Source organism: Dermacentor silvarum, chromosome 3, assembly GCF_013339745.2.
Source record: "Dermacentor silvarum isolate Dsil-2018 chromosome 3, BIME_Dsil_1.4, whole genome shotgun sequence".
NCBI classification, from domain to species: Eukaryota; Metazoa; Arthropoda; class Arachnida; order Ixodida; family Ixodidae; genus Dermacentor; species Dermacentor silvarum.
Window position 1 is genome coordinate 183,083,909 of NC_051156.1, and position 21,851 is coordinate 183,105,759.

A 21,851-nucleotide genomic window follows, 5' to 3' on the forward strand; every position below is an offset into this window, starting at 1 on the left:
TGAGGAGCTGGACCTTGCAAGGCTACTTTTTCTGTTTCCCTTGTGGGATCTCACATGGCGTTAGCATCGCGACACTCGCGCCATCTCTCGCAATGCGCTGCAACCACCACGACCGCCGCCGGCGCTTAGCCACGCGGAGAAGCCGGATTACAGGAGACGCAAGCTATGCGGGGAAAACAACATCAGGGGAAGCGTGAGAGTCGCGCATCCCCACACCCTTTTGCCCTTCACCACTGTCTTGCACAGTTTGCTGTGTGCTGTACCTGCGCCTAAAGAGCTTCTTAAATTTTTTTACACGTTTCAAACAAATGTGTGCATCACGTAGAGAATGCCATGAGCATCATGTCTGGCAAATGTGGCAGGACTACACCCCATGGGAACAGCCAGATATTCAAAAAACAATCTCGTGCTCTTCACCTGGCCTTTTCGATGCCTCCTTGTGAACAGGGTACTTCCCGTCACCAGGGGTAAGAGCTGTCGATCGGTCATAGAGGAATGACAGCATCAACATAACAAGAGTAGTATGCGTGTCCCGAGAATGGAAGGGGGCTCACCCATTGTGCGCCGCTAAACCTTTTATGAAGCTTCTACAGTTAGCTTCATGCGGAGGCCAGTTAGGGGTGGACAATACAGGAGCTTTTAATCTGGTGTACTGACGCGACTCGTAGCTTTCACTGCACTATATGTCGTATGTGTATTGGTGAACGTATGTATCAACAATAATCAAATGTACATTTATCCGCATTGAACATCCTGATGGTGCAGCGCAAATGACGGAGACAGAAGGAAGGGAAATAACGCACGCACCATTTTTTTCTTTTTCTCCTTGTGCCATCATTGTTTGTGCTGCCCCATCAAGATGTTCAACCAGTACCAACTTGCCTAAATGTTAATTATTTGCATTGGTACATAAAATATGGAAGTTTGTTGTTTTATTCATGGTGATTCAACACGTTCATGATAAATCGAAATTTAACAAGTGCCGTTATGTTTCAATGGAATAAAAAAATTTTTTATTCTTCTCTCTGTTGCCTCAGGCCCGGAATGTCACGACCAAAGAAGTTGTGGCCATCAAAAAGATGTCATTTACAGGCAAACAGTCAACAGAGGTGAGGCGCATGTATAGTACATTTTGCTTACATCTGTGGCCTTTCTATTGTGCCTGCCAGATGATGAAAATTCAATTCTCATTTAATTTTTTTTTTTCAGAAATGGCAAGACATTGTCAAAGAAGTCAGGTTCCTGCGCCAGTTAAAGCACAAGAACACAATAGACTACAAAGGATGTTATTTAAAAGAGCACACCGCATGGGTGAGTGTTATTAGGATCATCTCCATTCAAGCTCGCTGTTATATTTAATGAAATGCCACACGCATGTTTTTTGCACTTAGAAAGCCTTTTCCTAGCTTTTGTCACTGCATGCGCTGCTGAGAAACACTGGTACCTGCAGTTGTAGTTTGTTTGCTGCGTACAGTAAAACCTTGTTCATACATTTTGGAAAAAGGCGTAAGATGAAATGTACTAACTGCGAAAACGTATGATTTGAAGTCGCTAAAAATTTTGGCCCACTCAACTCTAGTTGACATCTACGTAATGCAAAGCGTTGTGTGAGACGCTGACGGGGGCCGAGTTGGTGGGACACGAGCAGCCCGAGATGTGCATTGTCATTTTTGTGCCTTCGGCAAGCTTATGTTTGTGCTCCTTGAATTCAGCCTGTGTGAGCAGCTTGTTCGGACAGGGCATTTCAACGAGACGTTTTGACATGCACACTCGGTGAGAATTGTTGCAGCAGCGCTAATGCCCATCAAGCTGGTGGGGCCTCAATGAATAATATTATGTAGTGTTTTAAGACAGCGATGGGGAAACAGAAACGAAATCGAGCTGGTGAGTGGAGCTGGAATACGACGCCACCAGACCAAAACATGACACTCACTCCACACCACCTGCATTGGGGAATGGGGACATGCTTTGGTTATTTCTTATTAAAAGCGTGCAGTATGCTTCCAACGGCACTAGCGCTGTTAACCTGATACCTGAAGATGCTTATCACAACAGGGTGGCTGTGATAGCTGTAAATGCAACTTGTGACTACCCGAAAAGAGATTCGCTGGTTCCGGAAAAGGAAACTGAGTGCGTGCTGCCATTTTCAGGTGACATGGGCTGGCGACAAAGGTGGGGGAGCTGTTGTGGGCGCCTGCTGCTCTCTATTGCATGTGCCTCACGCTTTTTCTTTTTCACATGGGATCTAGCAGACAGAAAACATATCATACAAACACAGTTTGGCGATGGTACTACTCAACATTATGATCGTGTTTACTGGGAACATACTGACCGGCAAAAAAAGCGGAACTGTATCGGGTCATTTCCTATGTTTTCGATTGCGAATGTTGACACCGGTAAATTGTACGCCAGTATATTGTATGAAACGGGGTTGTATCAACGAGGTTCTACTGTAGTTTTAGTGAAACAAATCATCTCTGGCATGGGGGCAGGGGACAAAGATGTCTTGTTAATTTTTATTCATTGCAGCTTGTCATGGAGTACTGTCTTGGGTCCGCATCTGATATCATTGAAGGTATGTGCTTTCACTTATACTGTGGTATCTGCTTTTCTCAATAAATGTGTGCCACACTTTGGCCTGTCTTTGTTCTTGCCAGTGCTCTCAGTATAGTATACATTGTAAGTTGAGACTGTTGGAAGGGGAGTCCTGTAAGGTGCATGAAATTATTTTGCTCAGCATCAAATGTGCTATGAGATGTGTATGTTCTGCCGTATTAAAAAGCACCAGGAATGGCACAACTGGGGTTATAGCGCCATGCCAGAAATCTTTTCTTGAGATTTAGCATTAAAGCGCCTCAGTAGGAGGTAAAAAATTAAAAAAAAAAGAGAGACGATACCTAAATTAATTCCCAGGATTGGTGACATTCCAACCATTTTCAGTAGACAAAGGGTCTGCACGTTTGTTTGCGCCTTTATACTAAAATTTCTGCATCCTTATACTACGAGTGTACTACCTTGGACCATGGCTGTTCACATGCCTGACCTTCATTTGCCTTGCCATGTTTCAGTTCACAAGAAGCCTCTGCGGGAGGAGGAGATCTCTGCAATATGCAAGGATGGCTTGCAAGGTCTGGAGTACCTGCATTCACTGGGCCGCATACATAGAGACGTCAAGGCCGGCAACATCCTGCTCACCGAAAATGGCACAGTCAAGCTTGGTGAGGGCGTGCATTCACTTCTGCAGCTATCCTTAGTGTTTTGCATCCTCTGATTACACCATTAAAAAATTATGATTCAGATTTATCTGATGGCACATTCGGCTAGTCGCTTTCGAGCTCTCTAGCAGGCTCTGGAAGTGAATTTTACATGGCTCGTCAAAATGGAGCAGTCAAAATACATTCATTCTATATGACTGCGCTCCAGTGCGGAGTGCTTGGAGGCGCTGTTACTTTAGTCCTGAGAGTGCAACCGAGATTTGAGAGAGTTCCGGTCACGTGGTTGCTTCGTTGCTGTCACGGCGTCTGCAGTGTCAAGCTGGCGGTGGGTACACGCAGTGCATGCCATCTGGCTCGTCATGTTAACAACACAAGAAGCGCTGCCATATTTCCACTTCCTTCCTTCGATTGGCCTGTCGTGCGACTGTGCATTTGGCTTGGGAACAATTTCATTAGCTCCATTATAGATTGGGCTCTGCGTTGTTGCAGTTCGAGTCAGAGCGTGATAGGATCCAGCCAATGTACTACTAAAAACTTGTGTGAATTTCGGGGGTCTGTTGTGATCACGGGACCGAGCATCTCAGAACCGCAGTGTTTGAGTGTCTCGGGATCTACATGGTGAAAAACATGGAGGAAGGAAACGGTGGAAAACAAAGCGTCTGCTTGATGTGAGCCCACAGACGCTGCTAAGTCAGAAGGACACATCTGCAACGGCCTTTGGTGTGGGCGTTGACTGCATGCTGTGGGGTTTTCAGGTCTCACAGGAGTACCGACCACCGCGTGTTCCGAGTTTAGCGAGCCACAGGGCCGTGTCAGCTTTCTCCTCTAGTGCGTCACTGCACGCGAGCTTATGCCGCGAGGGGCTACCGAACGACACACACAAGAACGCAGTATTGCCCTGAGTTAGCAGAAACCGTCTATAGTCTCCGGCAGGCACCCAACACTGCACAACGCCCGGTCCCGGGGCGGTGTTGGAACCAAAGGAGTCCTGCGTCAAGGGTGAAAATACAGACGGGAGTGCCTGTAGCACATCGCTGCGAGAGCACAGGCTCAAGCTGGGGCACACCGCTAGGAAAAGTCCCAGCGTCTATGCTATTTACCCTCGCAATAAACAATGGGCCAACTTACGAGAGCTCGGGCAATCTCCTACGGCAAGTGCGGCTCGGCATAGGACAGTGTAGACCGCTTATAATGTAAGTTGATGGGATTGCGAATATTCTCACTATAAGCGGTACCGCACTATAACCAAAACAGCTATTTTATTGCGATAATGGACACTCCAGGCGCATTTCTGCTGTCGCTGTCACTGTGCTCTAGGTTCCGTATTCGGTTACTAAATAAATTAACCATCACGGTGTGACGTGTGCACAAGCAAACATGAGCACATCTCGCTCGTTGACCGCTGAAACGAACTGTCAAAACGCTCGAGTAACGAAGCGCGGCGAGTGAATTGACCTTCGTGCTATCATGCCTCTCGCTTCAACGCGACCTATAAGCGGCAAAAACGCGGCGTGCGGCAGACTTTCCCCGTCGCAGATTGCTTTCAAGATAAGGCCAAGGCGATTGTATCGCCGAAGTGGATCGTCGCAGATTACATCCTGCTTGTGTCCACTGAAACTGTGCCGCATTGATTTGCTGGCGAAAATCCTCTCCTTCTGTTTGCGCCAGTCCTGAATGCAAGTTTCTGATTCTCCGAACGCCTGTGATGCGGCCTGATTTCCGTCTGTCACCGTACACATGATCACTTTCCTTTTAAATGCGACATCATGATGAACTTGGTACTTCATGCTGATAGAGCAGACGCAGAGAAGGTGAAGACAGACGGTAGACTATTGCCTAAGCACGTGTACTGCAGCACTTGGAGGAAGCTACGGTAGCTAGGCTCAAGAGTAGCTATAGCTCGACGCGCGTGCGAGGCGGCCGTTTTGAAATGCCGACGGCTATATGGTAATGCAGATTTAGGGTCTTACTCGATTCTAACGCGCATGCAATTTTTGGACCTGTTCTATCGGAAGAAAAGTGCGCGTTAGATTCGAGTAAATACGGTATTTGTGGCTTGAGGGGAGTGTTTGCCGTCTAGGTTGACTGCCGAACTTCAAGGCAGCCGCACTGTAACCGGTATTTTGTGTCCCGCAACTGCACTATAAGCGATACACGTATACATGGAGTACTATGGGAAAATTAACGGAAGTCTGAAAAGACCGTATTATATCCTGTTCTGCACTATAAGTGGTTACGTTATAAGTGGTCTATACTGTACTACCTTAGCTCGCGTGAGCACTTGGAACTGCTCTTCGGCTTAGCGTCCGGAAAGGATCAGCACAAAGGGCGCGCTCACCGCATGGGCAGAGGCATCGTGCGGGAGCTCAAGTCCTTGTCATAAAGGTGTCGGCGGACGAGAGGAAAGCATGTACGTACGCATTGCTGTCCCGGAGGTAAAAGAGCAACACTCGCTCTTGAGTAGCGGACAGTGGCTATTCCCGCGCCGCGAGCGCCCCCGCAAACTACTGGAGTGGAGCGCCACCACTGAAACTGATTGCAAGTGGAACAGGGATTGGCGTAGGGACAGCAGAACAGGTGAAGCCCGCGCTATGGTGCTGGCGCATACCTCAATCCCAACAATGCTTAGCATTATAAATGAGAATTGCTCAAAGTCATTAACAGCTTCCGAGGGTACTGCTCTTCTGTTGCAGCAAAGTGTAGTCATACTGTTGTGTGAAACGTTCCTCACGTGCAATACACCAGCGAGTCATTTTAGCACCACGCTCATACTGTATAACGGCGGAACTGTTGGCAGCATTCGACACGTGTGAGAAGTTTGTCACTTTATCACTGGGGCATATGACACTACCTTGCTGGCAAGGGAGCTCACAGAATATCAAGCACATGCTGTTGGAAGAAAATGTTAAGCACCTACTTTTCTGGGGGAGGCATGCCCGAGACCTACCCATCCATTCACGCACTGTGCTTCATCGTCAGTCTTCTTCTGCATCCTGTGCGTATGCTGAAAGAGCATGAGTGATTCAAATTTGTGTCAGCCAATAGAAATGCTCCCTGTACGCCACAGGACTACAGTAACGAATCGCAATGCTAGTTTTCCATTTTCGCGCTAGCTTATTTGGAGCATTTATTTTTGCATAGAGAAATACAGCACTGCAGCTATCTGAATTTCCTAACTGTCGTGTTTACGGAAATTCCAAGATGGCAGCGCTGAATCAACGGAAAGCCGTCCACAGAAAGCCACGCTCACGCGATCAGCAGTGTGATAGCACCTCCCAAATCCCCATTTTCTTTTCGATTTCGAAGACAACACACTAAAGACGTGCAATTTTCTCAAATTTGATTGTGTATTTCTTAAAATTTTTCATTGTGAGATTAAGGAAGGTGCTAGAATTACGGAAAAAATTCACCCTTTCCGTTTCTGTGTCCCACCAAGTATTGACTTCCCTAAATCGATGAATGTGAATCTAAAATAAATTCAAGTAAAGTTTGAATGGTATTTGTTATAATGGGATTTGTCCGGACTCCAGTTATCTTTTAGTGTGGTATTGTTCAGTGTCGTCCGGACTGTTTGTTCTCACCTTGCAGTAAACATCTTTAGAATACCTACTGTTTTTCTCTTTCACGCACATTGGTAGTAAGTGTTGTAGATTGCGTGTGACCACGTGCCTTATTTTTTGCCACTGCAGCGGACTTTGGCTCGGCGTCCATGATCTGTCCCGCCAACTCCTTTGTGGGCACGCCGTACTGGATGGCGCCCGAGGTTATTTTGGCCATGGACGAAGGCCAGTATGATGGGAAAGTGGACGTCTGGTCCCTGGGGATCACATGCATTGAACTGGGTATGTCCTCCGCCATCCACTTTTTTTCCTCTCCTCCCGGGCTTACAAACTCCTGGCTGAGAAAAAAAAGTACAGTTAATGTGCATTTAAAGTTGTTAAGATGTATGTGAAACTACGTTCACAAATGGCCAGTAGCTTATTATGTGTACGTGAAAAACATGGCTGAATAAATGTGCCGCACATTGTAGACCATAGTGGACCAGTTCCTGATTGTAACCCTACCGTGGGGGCTTAGCGGCTATGGTGTTGCGCTGCTAAGCACGAGGTCGCGGGATCAAATCCCAGCCGCGGCGGCCGCATTTCGATGGCGGCGAAATGCAAAAGCGCTCGTGTCCCATACATTGGAGGCACGTTAAAGATCCCCAGGTGGTCAAAATTAATCAAATCGTGGTTTTGGCACATAAAACCACATAATTCAATTGATTCAATTCCTGATTGTATATAGTTTTGGTGTAGCATACGCAGAGCCCTTGCACTTAGTAATTAATATAGTGAGTCCAAAAGTGCGCAAGTGCAGAGTGCAATGGGGGGCTTCACAAGTTACATATGCACACGGTATTTAGGATATTGAGCATTTTGTGCGGCTTGGTGCATGGCAGCTAGCTGACATGCACGATGTATTTGTGCAGTGCAGCCTGGTGCATTAAGACTTCATCAAATTTGGGGACAAAAAATTCCTTTTAAATACAGTCAAACCTTGTTCATACATTATAGAAAAAAAAACTCAAGAAAGAACAAACCGAGAAAACATACTATCGGAAGTCACTAAAAATTTGACAGGCTCAAATGTAGTTGACATCTACATAATGCGATGCGTTGCACGAATCATTGCAGCACGAGACAAGCTGGTGGGGCTCGAGCAGCCCTCAAACGCGCATTGTTTTTTTACGGCTTCAGCAAGCTTATGTATGCGCTCCTTGAATTCAACCTTGGTCAGCAGCTTCTTCGTGGGGGGCATTTTTTGGCGGGAAGTTGTGCCCACTTAGCGCAAATGGTTGCGGCACAAGACGTGGACGCACGTCGAGCAGGCAGGGCCTGAGCAACCCAGACGCACATTGTTCTTTTCCTATTGCGTAGTGTTTTGCGACTGCGACTGGAAATGTAAACGAAATCGAGTTGGTAGGCAACACCGCAATACAATGCCTACGATGCTGCCAAAGCGATACATGATGCTCCCTTTGTGCCGCATGCAGCAGGGAACTGCTGTGCATTTCGTTCGCCTATTAAAGGCATGCAGCACACTTCCAAAGGCACTACTGCCCACACACTGCGAAACAGGTAAGTGAAGATGCTTGTTGCAATATGTATGGCGGCGATAGCTTTGAATGCAGTGTGCGACGACCCGGGAGGAGATTTGCTGGTACTGGAATGAGAAACTTCGTGCGCACCAGCGTGACGTGAAATTGGTAGACGAGTATTGCGGAGAAGCTGCTGCGGCAGCCGCCTACTATTCTCGATCCTCATGCCTCATGCCATGATCAAAAGGCTGAGGTACCTCGTACTTTTTATTGTTTACATGGCATCTTGCAGCGGAAAAACGTATCATATGATTGTAGTTTGGTGATCTGCTGAATGTTGGTGCCAAAAGATTGTGTTTTCCTTGAACGTATGAACCAGTAAAAAATAAGTGTATTTGGTCTTTTTTTGTGTGTGTGTTTTCGATCGCAAACAGTGGTGCCAGGAAATTGTGCGTAACAGGATTGTATCAACGAGGTACTCCCGTACTACAGTTAAACCTCAATACTATCACGAAATTCTCGATATACCGAAGTATTTAACTTTTTATGACTTGTCCTTAGAACACCATGTATTTTGAACCTCAATATAACGAAGTATGTTTACACATGATTTTAATACAGTCGAATCTCGTTAATTTGAACATGCTTAATTCGAACTGCCGGTTTATACGAACTGACACTGTAATCTCATCAAAGTTATGTGTATTTCAATGGGCAAAAACGCTCGGTAATTCGAATGCGAAAGCATTTGCTACGGTTAATTCGAACATACCGCGGAACGACAAGGCTCTCAGCAGCGCGCCAAATAACGCGGCAGCGCCTCCAACCGGCATTGCTCCGACACCGCCATAGAGCAAAAGCTTAGGAGAGACTGCTTAATGCAGCGGCGGAGGCCCAGTCCGCCAATGAAACTGCCCACGCCGGCAAACGCTCGCTTCCCGATAATGGCAGAAAACAAAACTTCAGGAAGCGAGCTAATTTGCGCCGGGCCGGCTGTACCGGCGGTGCCGGCACAGCGACATTCGAAGGTGAGGGAGCTGCAAGGGAGTTGAGAGAGAGGGCGAGGGGAGCCACCGAAGCGGCGGAGTTGCCGAGGCCAAATCTGCTTCCCTGCCACCCTCCTCCCTCACCTTCGGCGGTCTCCGCGCGCCCACCCCGGCGCCATCTGCTCCCAGAAGTTTTGTTTTCTGCCGTTATCGGGAACCGAGCGTTGGCCGGCGTAGGGCGGTCGCCGCAATATTTCACGACTCGCACTGTTCGTGCATCGTGCTATGGTGCTCGAATACTTCAGGAATGCATTCTTCCTTTAATTCGAAGTTCTTTTAATTCGAGTAAATTTTCGGGCCCCTTCGAGTTCGAATTATCGAGATTCGACTGTATAATGAAATTTCACTGCCGCTGCGAATGAATACTGAGACAACGAGTAGAAACATCTGGTTGAATTGCATACAGTCGCTTGGGAATTCGTCTCTCAAATCGCGCAACCCAGAGCGTCTGCCGAGGCGGAGCCCTCTAAAGTCCAAGCGCAATAAAATCCTATTGCGCTCAGCGCAGTGTATACTTTAGGTGCAAGTGAAAGCTTGCGAGGGTGAGCCGAGAAAAATGTTGGCTTGATCAGTGCCGTCTTCCTGCGCGAGCAAAGAGAAAAGGGCGGAGGGGAGTGAGCTCGCAATAATATAATCAAGCACGTACGAGGGGGTAAGTTGGGGACAGGTTGGCACGTCTCCATTTCTAGCCGTGGCGGTGCATGGCTGTCAGCGTGGCTGAGGACATACGCAGACTGCGCACCTGGTATTGGAGGTAATCTGCCACGTATGCAAACACTGGGCGAGCTGAGGTGGCGTGGCATAGTGCTGTCTTCCTGTGCATTTAGTGCTGGAGGTTGTGTAACCTCGAGTTTCGGAAACAGCCAGATGCAGACGAAGCATTCGCTCCCCGCTGCTTGCGCGTGTTTCGTGATAGCATCGTCCCACTGCTGGGGCGCAGTGGATGCGAAAGCTTGGCTGGCTTTGCTTTGTACCACAGATTTCAACATTTTGCCAACCCGGCATGAGACTATCTTTCGTCGCTGACTCTCAAGTTCAACAAAATAACTTTTTTCAACATTCCAAATTTCTTTTTCTGATTGCCCAATAATTTGGAAAACATTGCGGCAACTTCCATGTAAGAAAAAATCCATCAGTGATCGTGCTTATTTGCATAAAATATTGAATTTCAATACAGTAAAATCTCGTTACAAGAGACACTCGGTTATGAGAGATATTTGAAAATGGTTTGGTTGGTTTTCCTATGTTCACCATGTTAATATCATCGCATACAAGAGACATGGTTACAAGAGACACACAAGAGACATGGTTACAAGAGACACTCGGTTACTAAGGGCAATTTTTTTACGTCCCTAGAATACCTCTACCTCTACTATTTAGAGGAGACACAACCCAGACACGGATCTTTCATCCAACCCAGGATGGAAGATCCTGTGGGAAAACAACCTCGAAGATGAGGCTTGGGTCTCGCAGGAGTACTGACCACCGAGGGTTCGAGCTTAGCGAGCCACAGGGCTGCATCAGCCGTCGCCTCCAGCACCACTGTGCGTGAGCTCAGGCCGCAAGGGGCTAATGAGCGACGAACGCAAGAACACACTATTGCCCTGAGTTAATGGAAATTGTTTATTGAATCTGATAGCACCAGCACTGCACAAATGCCCCGGCGGCGGGGAACCAAAGGGCACCAAGGGCGAAAATACAGACACGGGCGCCTATAGCACGTTGCTGCGAGAGCACAGGCTCAACCTGGGACACGCTGCTAGGAAAAGTGCCGGCGGCTATGCTACTTGCTCTGGCGATAACCAATAAGCCAACTCGCGAGAGCTCGGGCAATCTCCTTCGGCAAGTTCGGCTCGGCGTGGTATGACCTCGCACGACGCTAGGCACCGCTCTTTGGCTTAGCATCAGGAAAGGATCAGCACAAAGTATGCACTCCCCGCACGGACAAAGGCACCGTGCGCGAGCTCAAGTCCTAGTCACAAAGGTGTCAGCGGACCTGAGGAAAGCATGTACGTACCCTGCGCTGGTTCCAGAGCCACGCTCAGCAGTCAGCAGCTGAACGCAGCCACTTCGTGACTTCAGCGCTCCGAACGCAAACCGTCGCGAGTAGAGCGCCACTGCTGAAACCAGTTGCGAGCGAACGGGAAAGGCGTGGAGGCTTGGGGACGGCAGAGCAGGCGAAGCCCGCGCTATGGCGCCGACGCATACCTCAATCCCCACAAGGTTCCAGAATCCTTTGAGGAGTTTGTGTCTGCAGATGTGGGCCTCGTGTGCTCCAAAGAGCTTAGAGATCATGCAATCCTCACACGAATAAATGGTGCATGCGCCCTAGAGGATGAACCAGAGGAGGTGGACATTGTAGGGCAGTAAGTGTTGGCAGTTGAGGCTGTCGAGCATTTAAGAACACTTCAAAGGTATTGTGAGCAACAGGAAGGCTTGCAAAGGGAAGGGCTTTACCTCCAGAAGTTGGGAATGAAGCTAATACAATCTGCAGTCACTAAAAAACAAACTACTATGAATTACTTCTTTATGCCATCCTGAGCACTTTCCTGTAGATTTGTTCAAACACACTTTGATGCTGATGTATATTAAAGTGTGACGCCTCAGTCTTTTGAATTTTTGGTTACATGAGACATGTTTCCCTGGTCCCTTGAGTATCTCCTGTAACGATGTTTTACTGTATAACTAAATTTCAATGTAACAAAGCAAATTGCTGACTTTACCAACTTCATTATATTGAGCTTTAACGGCATATATCGGGGGCCCTTCTTGAGATGCTAGGTAATGACTGCTTTTTGTAGATGTGAAGATTTCGGGAATTTAGCCAGAACCATTAAAATCTTCTCGTTGGAATGTCTGGGCCGCATATCTCTTTAAAAAAAAATGTATTTAAACCTTCTCCTTGTTGTCTGCACAGGTGAAAGGAAGCCTCCCTATTTCAACATGAATGCCATGAGTGCCTTGTACCATATCGCCCAGAATGACTCGCCCACACTCAGTGGAGGGGAATGGTGAGTGTGTTGAAAGTTCATTTGCAGCTGGAGATTTGCGAGAAACTTTGGTGATGGCATCGATAGTTGAATGCCTTATGGTGCTTTTTACTGAACGTGGGCAAATCTTAGTCCACATGTGCAACTTCTCTTCTAAGCCAGGGCTCAGTGTAATCTTACCTGCTAACCTTTACTATTTTATTGGAAAACGCTTGATTTTTAGACCTTGTTTGCAGTTGTCATATTTCCACCAATAATTTGACAATTGCTCATGTGTGTCTACTTTAGGGCAGAAATTGCTCCAAAAGAACACAAACACAATTGGTGACCAATTTGTCGTAGCTGATTTTTCGGATCTGTTGATTATACGGATGCACCTGTGCAGCATTGTCACTTAACAAATCTTTACTATTTTCACCAGATTTTAGTGTTCTTTGGCTTGACGGTAGTATTTCTGCAATTCTAAAGTTGGCAGGTGTGTGTAATTTTAAGCCAGGAACCCTCGTGGCATAGGGATGAGGGCGTCTGAGCAGAAAAAGCGAAAAAAGGAACTGGTTTATTTACATCTTGCAAAAAATAGTGGATGATACTGTTATGGTAAAGCCAAGCGCTGTTATCTTTTAATAGGAAGGTTGGAATGTGAATTGAAAATTCTGCTTTTCGATTTGGTCTTCATGTCGAAATTGCGTTTCATAGACTTCCATTAATTCAACTCCTGTACTTCAATTTAATAGTTAATTTGGTCCCAAATGACGGGATCAAAAGAGGTCTGTCCATGTATTTTGTCCTCTTGTGAATGTGAATTTCTGCTCTTGTTAGCTAATATGAATAACATTTGAAGGTTCCAGCCGGCACCCATAGATTCTTGTGGGCCAAAACATTTGTTATTTCGATCCTGAAATTGGCCCTGGCCAGATTGTCTTGACATGTAGCTGCTGACCCTAATGGTGACCCCAATCATGACTCCAATGGCTGTCTTGGTAGTGCCAGGGCACAGTGACTGCGTCGAAAGCATTGTAAACTTAATAATCTGACATCAAAAACACTGATTTTTGGCTTGCCTTAGGCAGATTTCGAAGTGAGAACAGCAACTCACAATGAATGATTAGCAATTACATATTTACGCAAATCTGATGCGTGCCTTTTTTCCCAAGAAAATTGGGCCGAAAATTGCCTGCGCATTAACGGTTGGAATATGAGACCGAAACTGTGTTTGTGGTACAAGCATCGGTGCCATTTTCATCACAATATGGCGACAGAACAGCTTTGTGCGTTGGTTGGTGACAACATTGATGTGTTGCTTTCAGGCTGTAATTTTTAAAAACTTGTTGAAAAGGTGTTGTTTTACATGCTAATCTAGCAGCAGCAGAGTTGCATCTCAAATTATCGGTGTCTTCGACACTTGCGTGCTTCGCAGTATCAACTGGTGGTGCAGTTACTCTTGGCTTGGGCCACCATCTCATTTGCGATTGTAGCGTAGTAGTTCAAGAAATGTGGAATATCAAATGCAATGGAGTGCAGTCAGTGTTGACCACATATTGTGGTCTGTGAGACAAGAATAAAAAAGTGTCCGAGATTGCCGATGATATATATTCAATGTAAATAATTGTCCATTCTATGAAGGTAAACCCTGCACATTTCGTCTTATTTCTGATTGCCAAAATCGAAGGTATGCTGCATTTTTAAAATAAAAACACTTATGTGTTAGATTTCGGTGCACATTCATTTTTATACTATGAGCCCATAAAAACTATGTGTGTTATACTAGGGGGTACTTTAGAATCGGTTAAGTACTTCCAAATGAAGCAGCAGTGTACTTGGACATTTTTTTTTTGCTAACTTCATTTTTTTTTTAATGGGAATAAATGGATAATTGGATCGATTCTGTCGGTCCTGTCAAGGTTTAGAGATCGACTTTTATTGAACTCTTGGGTCACTACCATTCTAATTTTTAAACATGGTTTTACAACTGTCTGATGTGTATTTGATCTCATGCCATCTTTTTTTTTTTTTTATCCATATCTGATTCAATTTCAGAAATAACTATTTATGTGCCCCTCCTTTTTAATAAGAACTATGTGATATAAGAAATTCGTGGCTCTTTCTTTTTATTCTTACATGGGATTTGAAGTTGACCTTGTCATGGATGCACTCGAGTGAATGTGCTTTATTTAAATTAATTGATTCACAGAAAGTGATTGTCCTATTGATTTTAGGGGCTTGTTTTTTATACACTGACATATTTTAATGATGCACATTGTCCTTTAAACTTTAACATGACTCAGTATGTTGGTTAAGGTGTTAGCTTTAACGTCAAGTGCAGCTGCCAGCAAAGGCACACTACACAGTAGTTCCCGAAAGAAGCTATACAGAAAATAGAAAGACTCATCACAAATGTTTGAATTTAAAGATGTGTCCATGCTAGCAGCAAACATGCCGTGGCAGTGCACCGGCCTACGAATTCATATAATTTCGGCCGTGCGAGAGGTGTATAAAGTAGACGGAAGTTCTGCTTGCACGCCACCTGCTGTACGACTGATAGGCCAATTGGCTACTGCAGAGCAGGACGAAGCTGCCTTAGCACTTCCAGCTCTTCTATTGATGAGTAACTCCCATTACCCATTTATGTACTACAGTTGCTTTATCTTGGGCTTTGTTTTGATTGCATCTCTGGTTATGCTCATTCCATAGGTCGGACGTCTTCAGGCATTTTGTAAATTCCTGCCTGCAGAAGAACCCTGCAGATAGGCCCACAGCCGTCAACCTATTACAGGTTTGATTGCACTCCTCATGTTTATTGTGCAGTTTGTCTTTCTTTTTTTTTATCTTAGCTCGCATTTCTGCATTATTCCTGCATTGTATGTGCCTACGAAAGTAAACTGATGCAAATTTGAGATGCAAGTTTCTCTATTTTTCTGTTTCAAACTTTGAAATATTTGTTACTGCATTCAGTGAACACATTACAGAATATGGCAGAAACTGAGTGCACAAGTCAAATGCTGGTAATTTTGCAGTGATGCATGGAGCATGGCTGCTCTTCACTTACATGATGATTTTTAAAAGGACACCAACGAGAAAAAAATAAATTAAGGTTCGATAAGCCGGAACAGATGCAATGATGAAAGAATGGTGGCAGTGCCACCTTAGAAGCACTTAAACCAGCAGATCAAGGTGTTAGTTTGCTGCTGGTGCTGTGTGGCAGCTCCTGCATGGGTTAGTTTCACGTGTGGTAAGAGAGTGTTCAATGGGATAGCCTGTAGTATAATAGTATGTGTGCGCGAATTAGATCCCTTTCGCCCTGTCCAGGTTGGGCTACATGCTGTCTTTTGTTTGTGTCTTTCCAGCATCCATTCATGACGCGGCCGCGCTCATGCAAGGTGATAGTAGACCTAATTCAGCGGACAAAGGCAGCAGTTAGGGAACTGGACAACCTCAACTACCGCAAGATGAAGAAAATTCTCATGATCGACTCGCAAGAAAACAACGAGGCCAACGTAGTGGAGGCCGAGGATGACTCGACGGTAAATTGCTCGTCTTTGCTAGACTGCTTCTCCCCCTCGAACCCCCCCCCCGCCTTGTCAGAGGTGCGGCAGATACCCTAACGCTGCAGATATACTACTGTGGGCATACTACCCACCACCATTGCTTGGCACTGACCCAAGCCTATCGTTGAAGTCTACCTGGCAGAATTTATCAAAGAAGCACTAAGGAATAATGCCTGTGAGGCCCAAGACTGAAGGATTTTTTTTTTTTTTGAAATAAGGTGTCTTCCTCTCTCTCCCAAATTTAGGCACCTTTGTGCATAGACACGCAGGCAGGGCATGTGCAGCTGTGCATAAGCCGAAGCCTAAATATCTGTGTTGGGAACAAATTTTCAGCAAGTGGCTTTGCAAACTACTGCACCTGATAAAACTTCCGGCTCTACATGCTAAGCTCGATGTTATGGTGCTTCTGTCAACATGCATAGTTTCAGCAGTTGCTCCCTTGTGGCCACTTTGTACTAGAATGAATGATGCCACCATACAAATAGGAGCCGGCTTTAAGTTGCATAGGCTGGTGGCTGTCAGCCATAATTGCCTGTTGCCAGCTTGTTCAAGCTTTGTCTTAGCTCCTTGGTAAGCACACAAACAAGTTCGCCCCGATAAGCAGTAATGTTTGCCGAGGTTTATCGTTCACGGCCCATGTTTTTCCTCTCAGCTTTCAAGCATCTTTACAGATGCCTTTTAGGTGCTAGTAGGTTGATACTTCCAGTGAATGAATGCTACATGTGACATGGTGTCTGCCTTGTATGCCCTACCCTCGCAGGAGGACGACCAACTGAGCACGGGGGGCAACGGGGGCGGCAGTGCAGGCAACGGCGGGGGCGAGGGCAGCAAGAGCAGCAGCCTGCGCTCCAACCAGAGCCAGCAGAGCAGCAGCAATGTGAGCGCGGGCAGCCACAGCAGCAGCACCAGTAGCCTGCCCCCAGCCTCGGAGATGGACTCGTACCCACCCTCCTCCTTCCGGCATCCGAGGGACAGTGTATGCACTTGTTTCCCCATTACACTTCTTTGACATGTAGAGCAGAACCCTCAATTCTTTTGTAGGTCACGGAAAAAGAATGTATGATATGGGAAAAATGTAACACCTTATAACACTTACGGCAGAACTACTGATGAGACAGAAAGCTGGAAATCGCAGAAAATCCCATTTGAAGTATGTATCAAAGTAATTGTGCGAAGTCATTTAGTCATGCTTATGGAATAGATGACATGGTACCTAAAGTAATCGATTTGAAATATGGCTGCAGGTATTTGGAGAATACAAATGAAACCCCACACCTGCACACACATCAGTGTGTACAGACTCGTACATAGTAGCTGTTTTATGCCTCAGTCCTTCACAATCCTGTACAATCTTGTACCGAATTATAACTTAATCCTGCACAAACGTGTGAGAGCTAAAGGGGAATGGTCACAGTATGCTATGATATAAAACAGCTGTCATCGCTGATTGCCTGCATGCCCCTGAAGGTAGCTCTTGTGCTCCTCCCTTTGCAGAATTCGTCGTCGACCAGCTTGAATAGTACAGAAGCAGGGGCCACTAACAATTTTGCAACGATACGGACAACATCTATAGTGACACGTCAGATGAAGGAGCACGAGCAGGAGAACCAGATGCACGAACAAATGTCGGGCTACAAGAGGATGCGGCGCCAACACCAGAAGGCGCTAGAGCAGGTGAGTGACTTTGTGGCTGACAAAATGCACTGCATCTCCGCTCTGCCTCATTACTGCATAGTCTGGAACAAAGATTAGTGCAAGCGAATGGCAACTGGAGCAGCAAGAGTCGACTATGCGACACTGCTACTCTGGAGCACACAGCGAGAGTTTTGTGCTTTTCCCATTTTGCAGCATGGGGGATGCTGATAACGGTTCCTAAGCCGCACACTTAAATCCAACTGCAACAATATACCTCTAAAACGGCGCGCATGCTGCGTATGCGCTCAGCCACACTGCCAGCCATGCGCAGCCATACGCAGCCAAAGCTTCACTAGAAAAGGAGACTCTCCAACCTGCCCCCCACTTCCTTCCGCCCTCCCTGAGCTTGATTGCATTACCACAAGCTCGCTCCCCTCCCCCTTTTTTCTTTGCTCAAGTAGGAAAGAGAGAGAGAGAAGTCATAAGGGAAAGGCAGGGAGGTTAACCAGGCTGAGCCCGGTAGGCTACCCTGCCCTGGGGAAGGGGGAGAAGGGATTGAAAGAGGAGAAGGAAGAGAGAAGTTCACGTGGGAAGACTGCGCTCGTCAAGCCAGTGTCCTTCTCGGCTCTCCCTCGCATGCTTTCACTCAGACGTAATTAATTCACACAGCACACGGGAAGAGATATAGTCTTGTCACACTCCGACTTTATACAGAATGTGACGCTGCTCCATGCGCAGCACCCGATTCGAGATTCGACAGGCGAGTTCCCAAGCAGCTGCATGTAATTCGACCATCTGCGTCTGTGGAAGTTTCTATTTATTGTCTCGGTATTTCCTTGGCGGCGGCAGTGAAATTTCATTATATTGAAATCATGTGTAAATGCACTTTATATGAAGTTCAAAATACAGTCGACGTCCGATTTCCCGGACGCCCGAAATTCCGGACATGCCTGATTTCCCGGACTCATCTGTGGCACCGTCAAGTTCCCCATAGAGTCAATGTATTAAAAAGTCCGAAATTCCGGACGCTTATAGCCTTCGCCATCCGATTTCCCGGACTTTTTACTGTTAATTGCCGACCCAAAGTCACCACCAACGCCGCCATTTTGGTTGTTTTCATATCCTCGAACCCACCATACTCGCATCGCAGGTGTGGCCAGCAGCACCACCGCACCGCGCCGCGGCTGCCGTAACCTCGAAACCGCACGTGTCAATCCGTTGCCAGCCGTAGCTTAGCCAAGCCAAACCTCACTGTGTTCGTTCATGTGTTGTTTTGTCAGCTCTGCCAGCTCTGCGGTCGTGTCTGCGGTTGATCGTTTGCTGCTGCGCGCTATCTTCAGTGATTACGTTTCCCGACCTTCAGCATCCACCGAGTTCCTAGCTGTTTCGTGCTGCGCTTTTCGTCGAGCGGATTCGCCGTTTACAGCGATGGCACTGACTGCTCCTTCGTCTTCGTCCGCGCCTTTGAACGAACTGCCCTCCGTGGACGAACTGACGAAGTGACGAACTGCCATCCGCGGACGTTGCCTTCGACGATCTGCGCGCTGCCGGCGTGTCGATTCCAGCCGGGATAACCTTTGAGGGCTTCGCCGACGCTGACAAAGACCTCGAGCTATGTGCGGAGTGGACCGATGACGAAATCATTCGTCAAGTTACGGAGGATTCCGACGACTCCGACACCGAGAACGAAGAGCCAGCTCCTACACAGCCAACGAGCTCGGAGTTGACGCGAGCACTGATGACACTGTCATCGGTGTACGGCGGCAACATGACGTTGACTGAAATTGAGGCAGACATGATCGCGGGCAAGCGGACCGTGCAAAAGAAAATAAGCGACTTCTTTGCGCCCAAGTGCTGACCTATGAGGTAGCGCCGGCCACGTCGTTTTTTTTTTTTTTTTTTCTTCTTTTTTTTTATGAACGGCTTTTTTCAGAGCCACCTAAACGATGCATTGGCTGAATAGCAATGAGAATCTTGTACTCCGGCCGTGACCCTCTCCGTCAGCGAAAAATACCTACCAAAAATGTGCGTTTTCACGTGCATTCGTTTTTCCGGACTGCCCGATTTTCCGGACGTTTTCGCGGTCCCTTGAGGGTCCGGGAAATCGGACGTCGACTGTACAGTAGAACCCCGCTAATACGTTTTTCACGCGGTGGTAAAAAACAACAACAAAGAACGCAAGAGCTGAGAAACCGGAAAAATTGAGAAATGAGAGTAGCGGTGAACTGCACACAATTTTATTTTAATTCTTGCGTTTGAAAAGTTGCAGTTTCGCCCAAAAGCCGAAGCATCGATTGTGATTGTAAATTAGTAGACAGCTATACAAAGTAAGGTTAGTAGTTTTATCGTCCGTATAAACTTGTAAGCATTTGCTTATTAACTATATTAACAAGCATTTTGTCAGCGCGCACAGGCCACACAGGCATTTGCCAGGAGCGACGTCGCCATTTTGACCCAAGTATTATCGGTAGTATCGGTATGGTGTAGCATCGGCATGTGGCGTGGCATTATCGTAATGGCACCAAACAGGCGATGCCACTACAGTACCGATTTCTAACGAACAGTTGTGCTAGCCGCAGAGGCATTGTCAAACGTTAAAGCTGGACGGGACTTCGGCAGCGATGAGAAAAATGTCCGTCGTTGGAGGGAGCAACGGAAGATGCTTTTTGCGTGCGCCGCAAGGAGGATGACATTTACCCAGGAACTTTAATCGTGCGCTCTTTAAAAAAGTGCAGCATCTCTAATGCACTTGATGGTATTGAATATAGTGCACTGTTTGAAAATGGCAGTGATAAGGAAGATAGCGACAAGGCTAGCAGCGATAACGACATTAGAATGAGCTTGGCATGTTCATATTCAATAAATGCTGTTTTCATTTTGTGAACGCTGTCCTCGCTTTTTTGTTCGGCCTACATTCGAGGTAAAGTTTTTTTTTTTTTTTTTTTTTTTTTTTTTTTTTTTATAGCTTCGGACTTTGGGAGGTCGGCCTATATTCGAGTAAATAAGGTATTTCAGCTATAATTATTGCTCAAGCATTGTGTGCACTGAAGTTAATGCAATGAGGCAGCACCGAAAATACCATTATAAAAACTTGTTCCATGTAATTAGTGCTCTGAATTGCTTTGAAAATGTGGTGAAAGTTCTACTGTCTTGGTTTCAGATGGAAGCAAAATGTATACAAGAAATGGATGACCACAAGCAGAAGCTTGACAAGGAATACGAAACTTTGTTACAGCAGTTTAGTAAAGAACTAGAAAAATTACAAATGAAGCATCAACAGGATCTGGAGAAAAAGGTAAGCATTTTTCCAATCCCATCAGCATTCTTTTTGTCTTGGCAGTGTCATTTGGTGACTGTGATGCCAACCCACTTGTCATACATTTGGTTCAGCTGCCGAGATACAACATTGATAACTTGTCAGTGCCATGAGTTTTCATGAGCTGGTTATTTTGCATGCATTGTAGCTTTCAGTGACGTGAACGGAGAATGGTGATTTGTCCCCTTGTCAGGCTCCTCCGAGCTTTCCTGAAAGCTTGCACGAGAGCTGTACATATAGAAAAACAGTATGTACTGTATTGTATGCTATTTTCTTGGTAAGCTTGAGAGGATCATTGTCATCTTTTGCTTTTCACATTTAGGAGTGGTTAAGGGAGGCCAAGCAATTTCAAAGTCACTCCCAGCATTCTGGGATTGCAATAGTGAATTTCAAGAGGCCATCAAGAAGCCCACACAATTCGGTTGCTTTCTTCGTAGCTTACATTGTCACTGTATCTGGACCATCTTTACTTCCATACAAGTTCATCTTAAATAGAGTGAGTGTACTGTATAAACAGAATCGTAGTGTACACATATACACGCACCACATTGTTTCATAGTGCTACCCTTCAGCCATGCACTATTACCACTATGTCCAGACCGCAGCCTTCACTTTACTATACTCGATTTCATACTTGGCGGGCAATGCTGTGGAAGCTATGCAATTAGTGTGGCCACAGAAGTCGCACTCTGCATGTTTCACAGTGCAGTTATTTTTGTACCTGTAATGTTCGAAGTAACTACATTCTGTATATTACAGCAACTTGTGGATGTGAAGTTACATCAAATCGTGCATTATCTGTGCACCTTTGTGCTTCCGGTATTCAACATACTATGTTTCAGTCACTAGCTCAAGTGTTGCTCTGTGGCTGCTGGTCACAAAAATATGCCACTCCGTTTGTTCAATGGTAGGCAAGTTCAGATTTGCGATGCCTTCCGTGTGATAGTTAATTAGGTCATAATTAGTGACGCAGAATTATGGGACTTGCATAGAACTGTGTGACGCATACTTGTTTCTTTATATG

General features: G+C 46.2%; 1 protein-coding gene across 3 annotated transcripts in view; it reads left to right on the forward strand.

Moving 5' to 3' along the window:
• The window catches only part of LOC119446219 (serine/threonine-protein kinase TAO1), a 46,438-nt gene that overhangs the window by 9,419 nt on the left and 15,168 nt on the right, over window positions 1–21,851 (forward strand). For all 3 annotated transcript variants that reach the window (XM_049664008.1, XM_037710585.2, XM_037710586.2), the window contains 11 exons: window positions 1,038–1,109; window positions 1,210–1,311; window positions 2,530–2,575; window positions 3,069–3,218; window positions 6,905–7,057; window positions 12,259–12,352; window positions 15,023–15,104; window positions 15,676–15,852; window positions 16,637–16,852; window positions 17,371–17,550; window positions 20,672–20,806. In XM_049664008.1, the coding sequence (XP_049519965.1) occupies window positions 1,038–1,109; window positions 1,210–1,311; window positions 2,530–2,575; window positions 3,069–3,218; window positions 6,905–7,057; window positions 12,259–12,352; window positions 15,023–15,104; window positions 15,676–15,852; window positions 16,637–16,852; window positions 17,371–17,550; window positions 20,672–20,806 (1,407 nt within the window). The remainder of the gene's footprint in view (window positions 1–1,037; window positions 1,110–1,209; window positions 1,312–2,529; window positions 2,576–3,068; window positions 3,219–6,904; window positions 7,058–12,258; window positions 12,353–15,022; window positions 15,105–15,675; window positions 15,853–16,636; window positions 16,853–17,370; window positions 17,551–20,671; window positions 20,807–21,851) is intronic.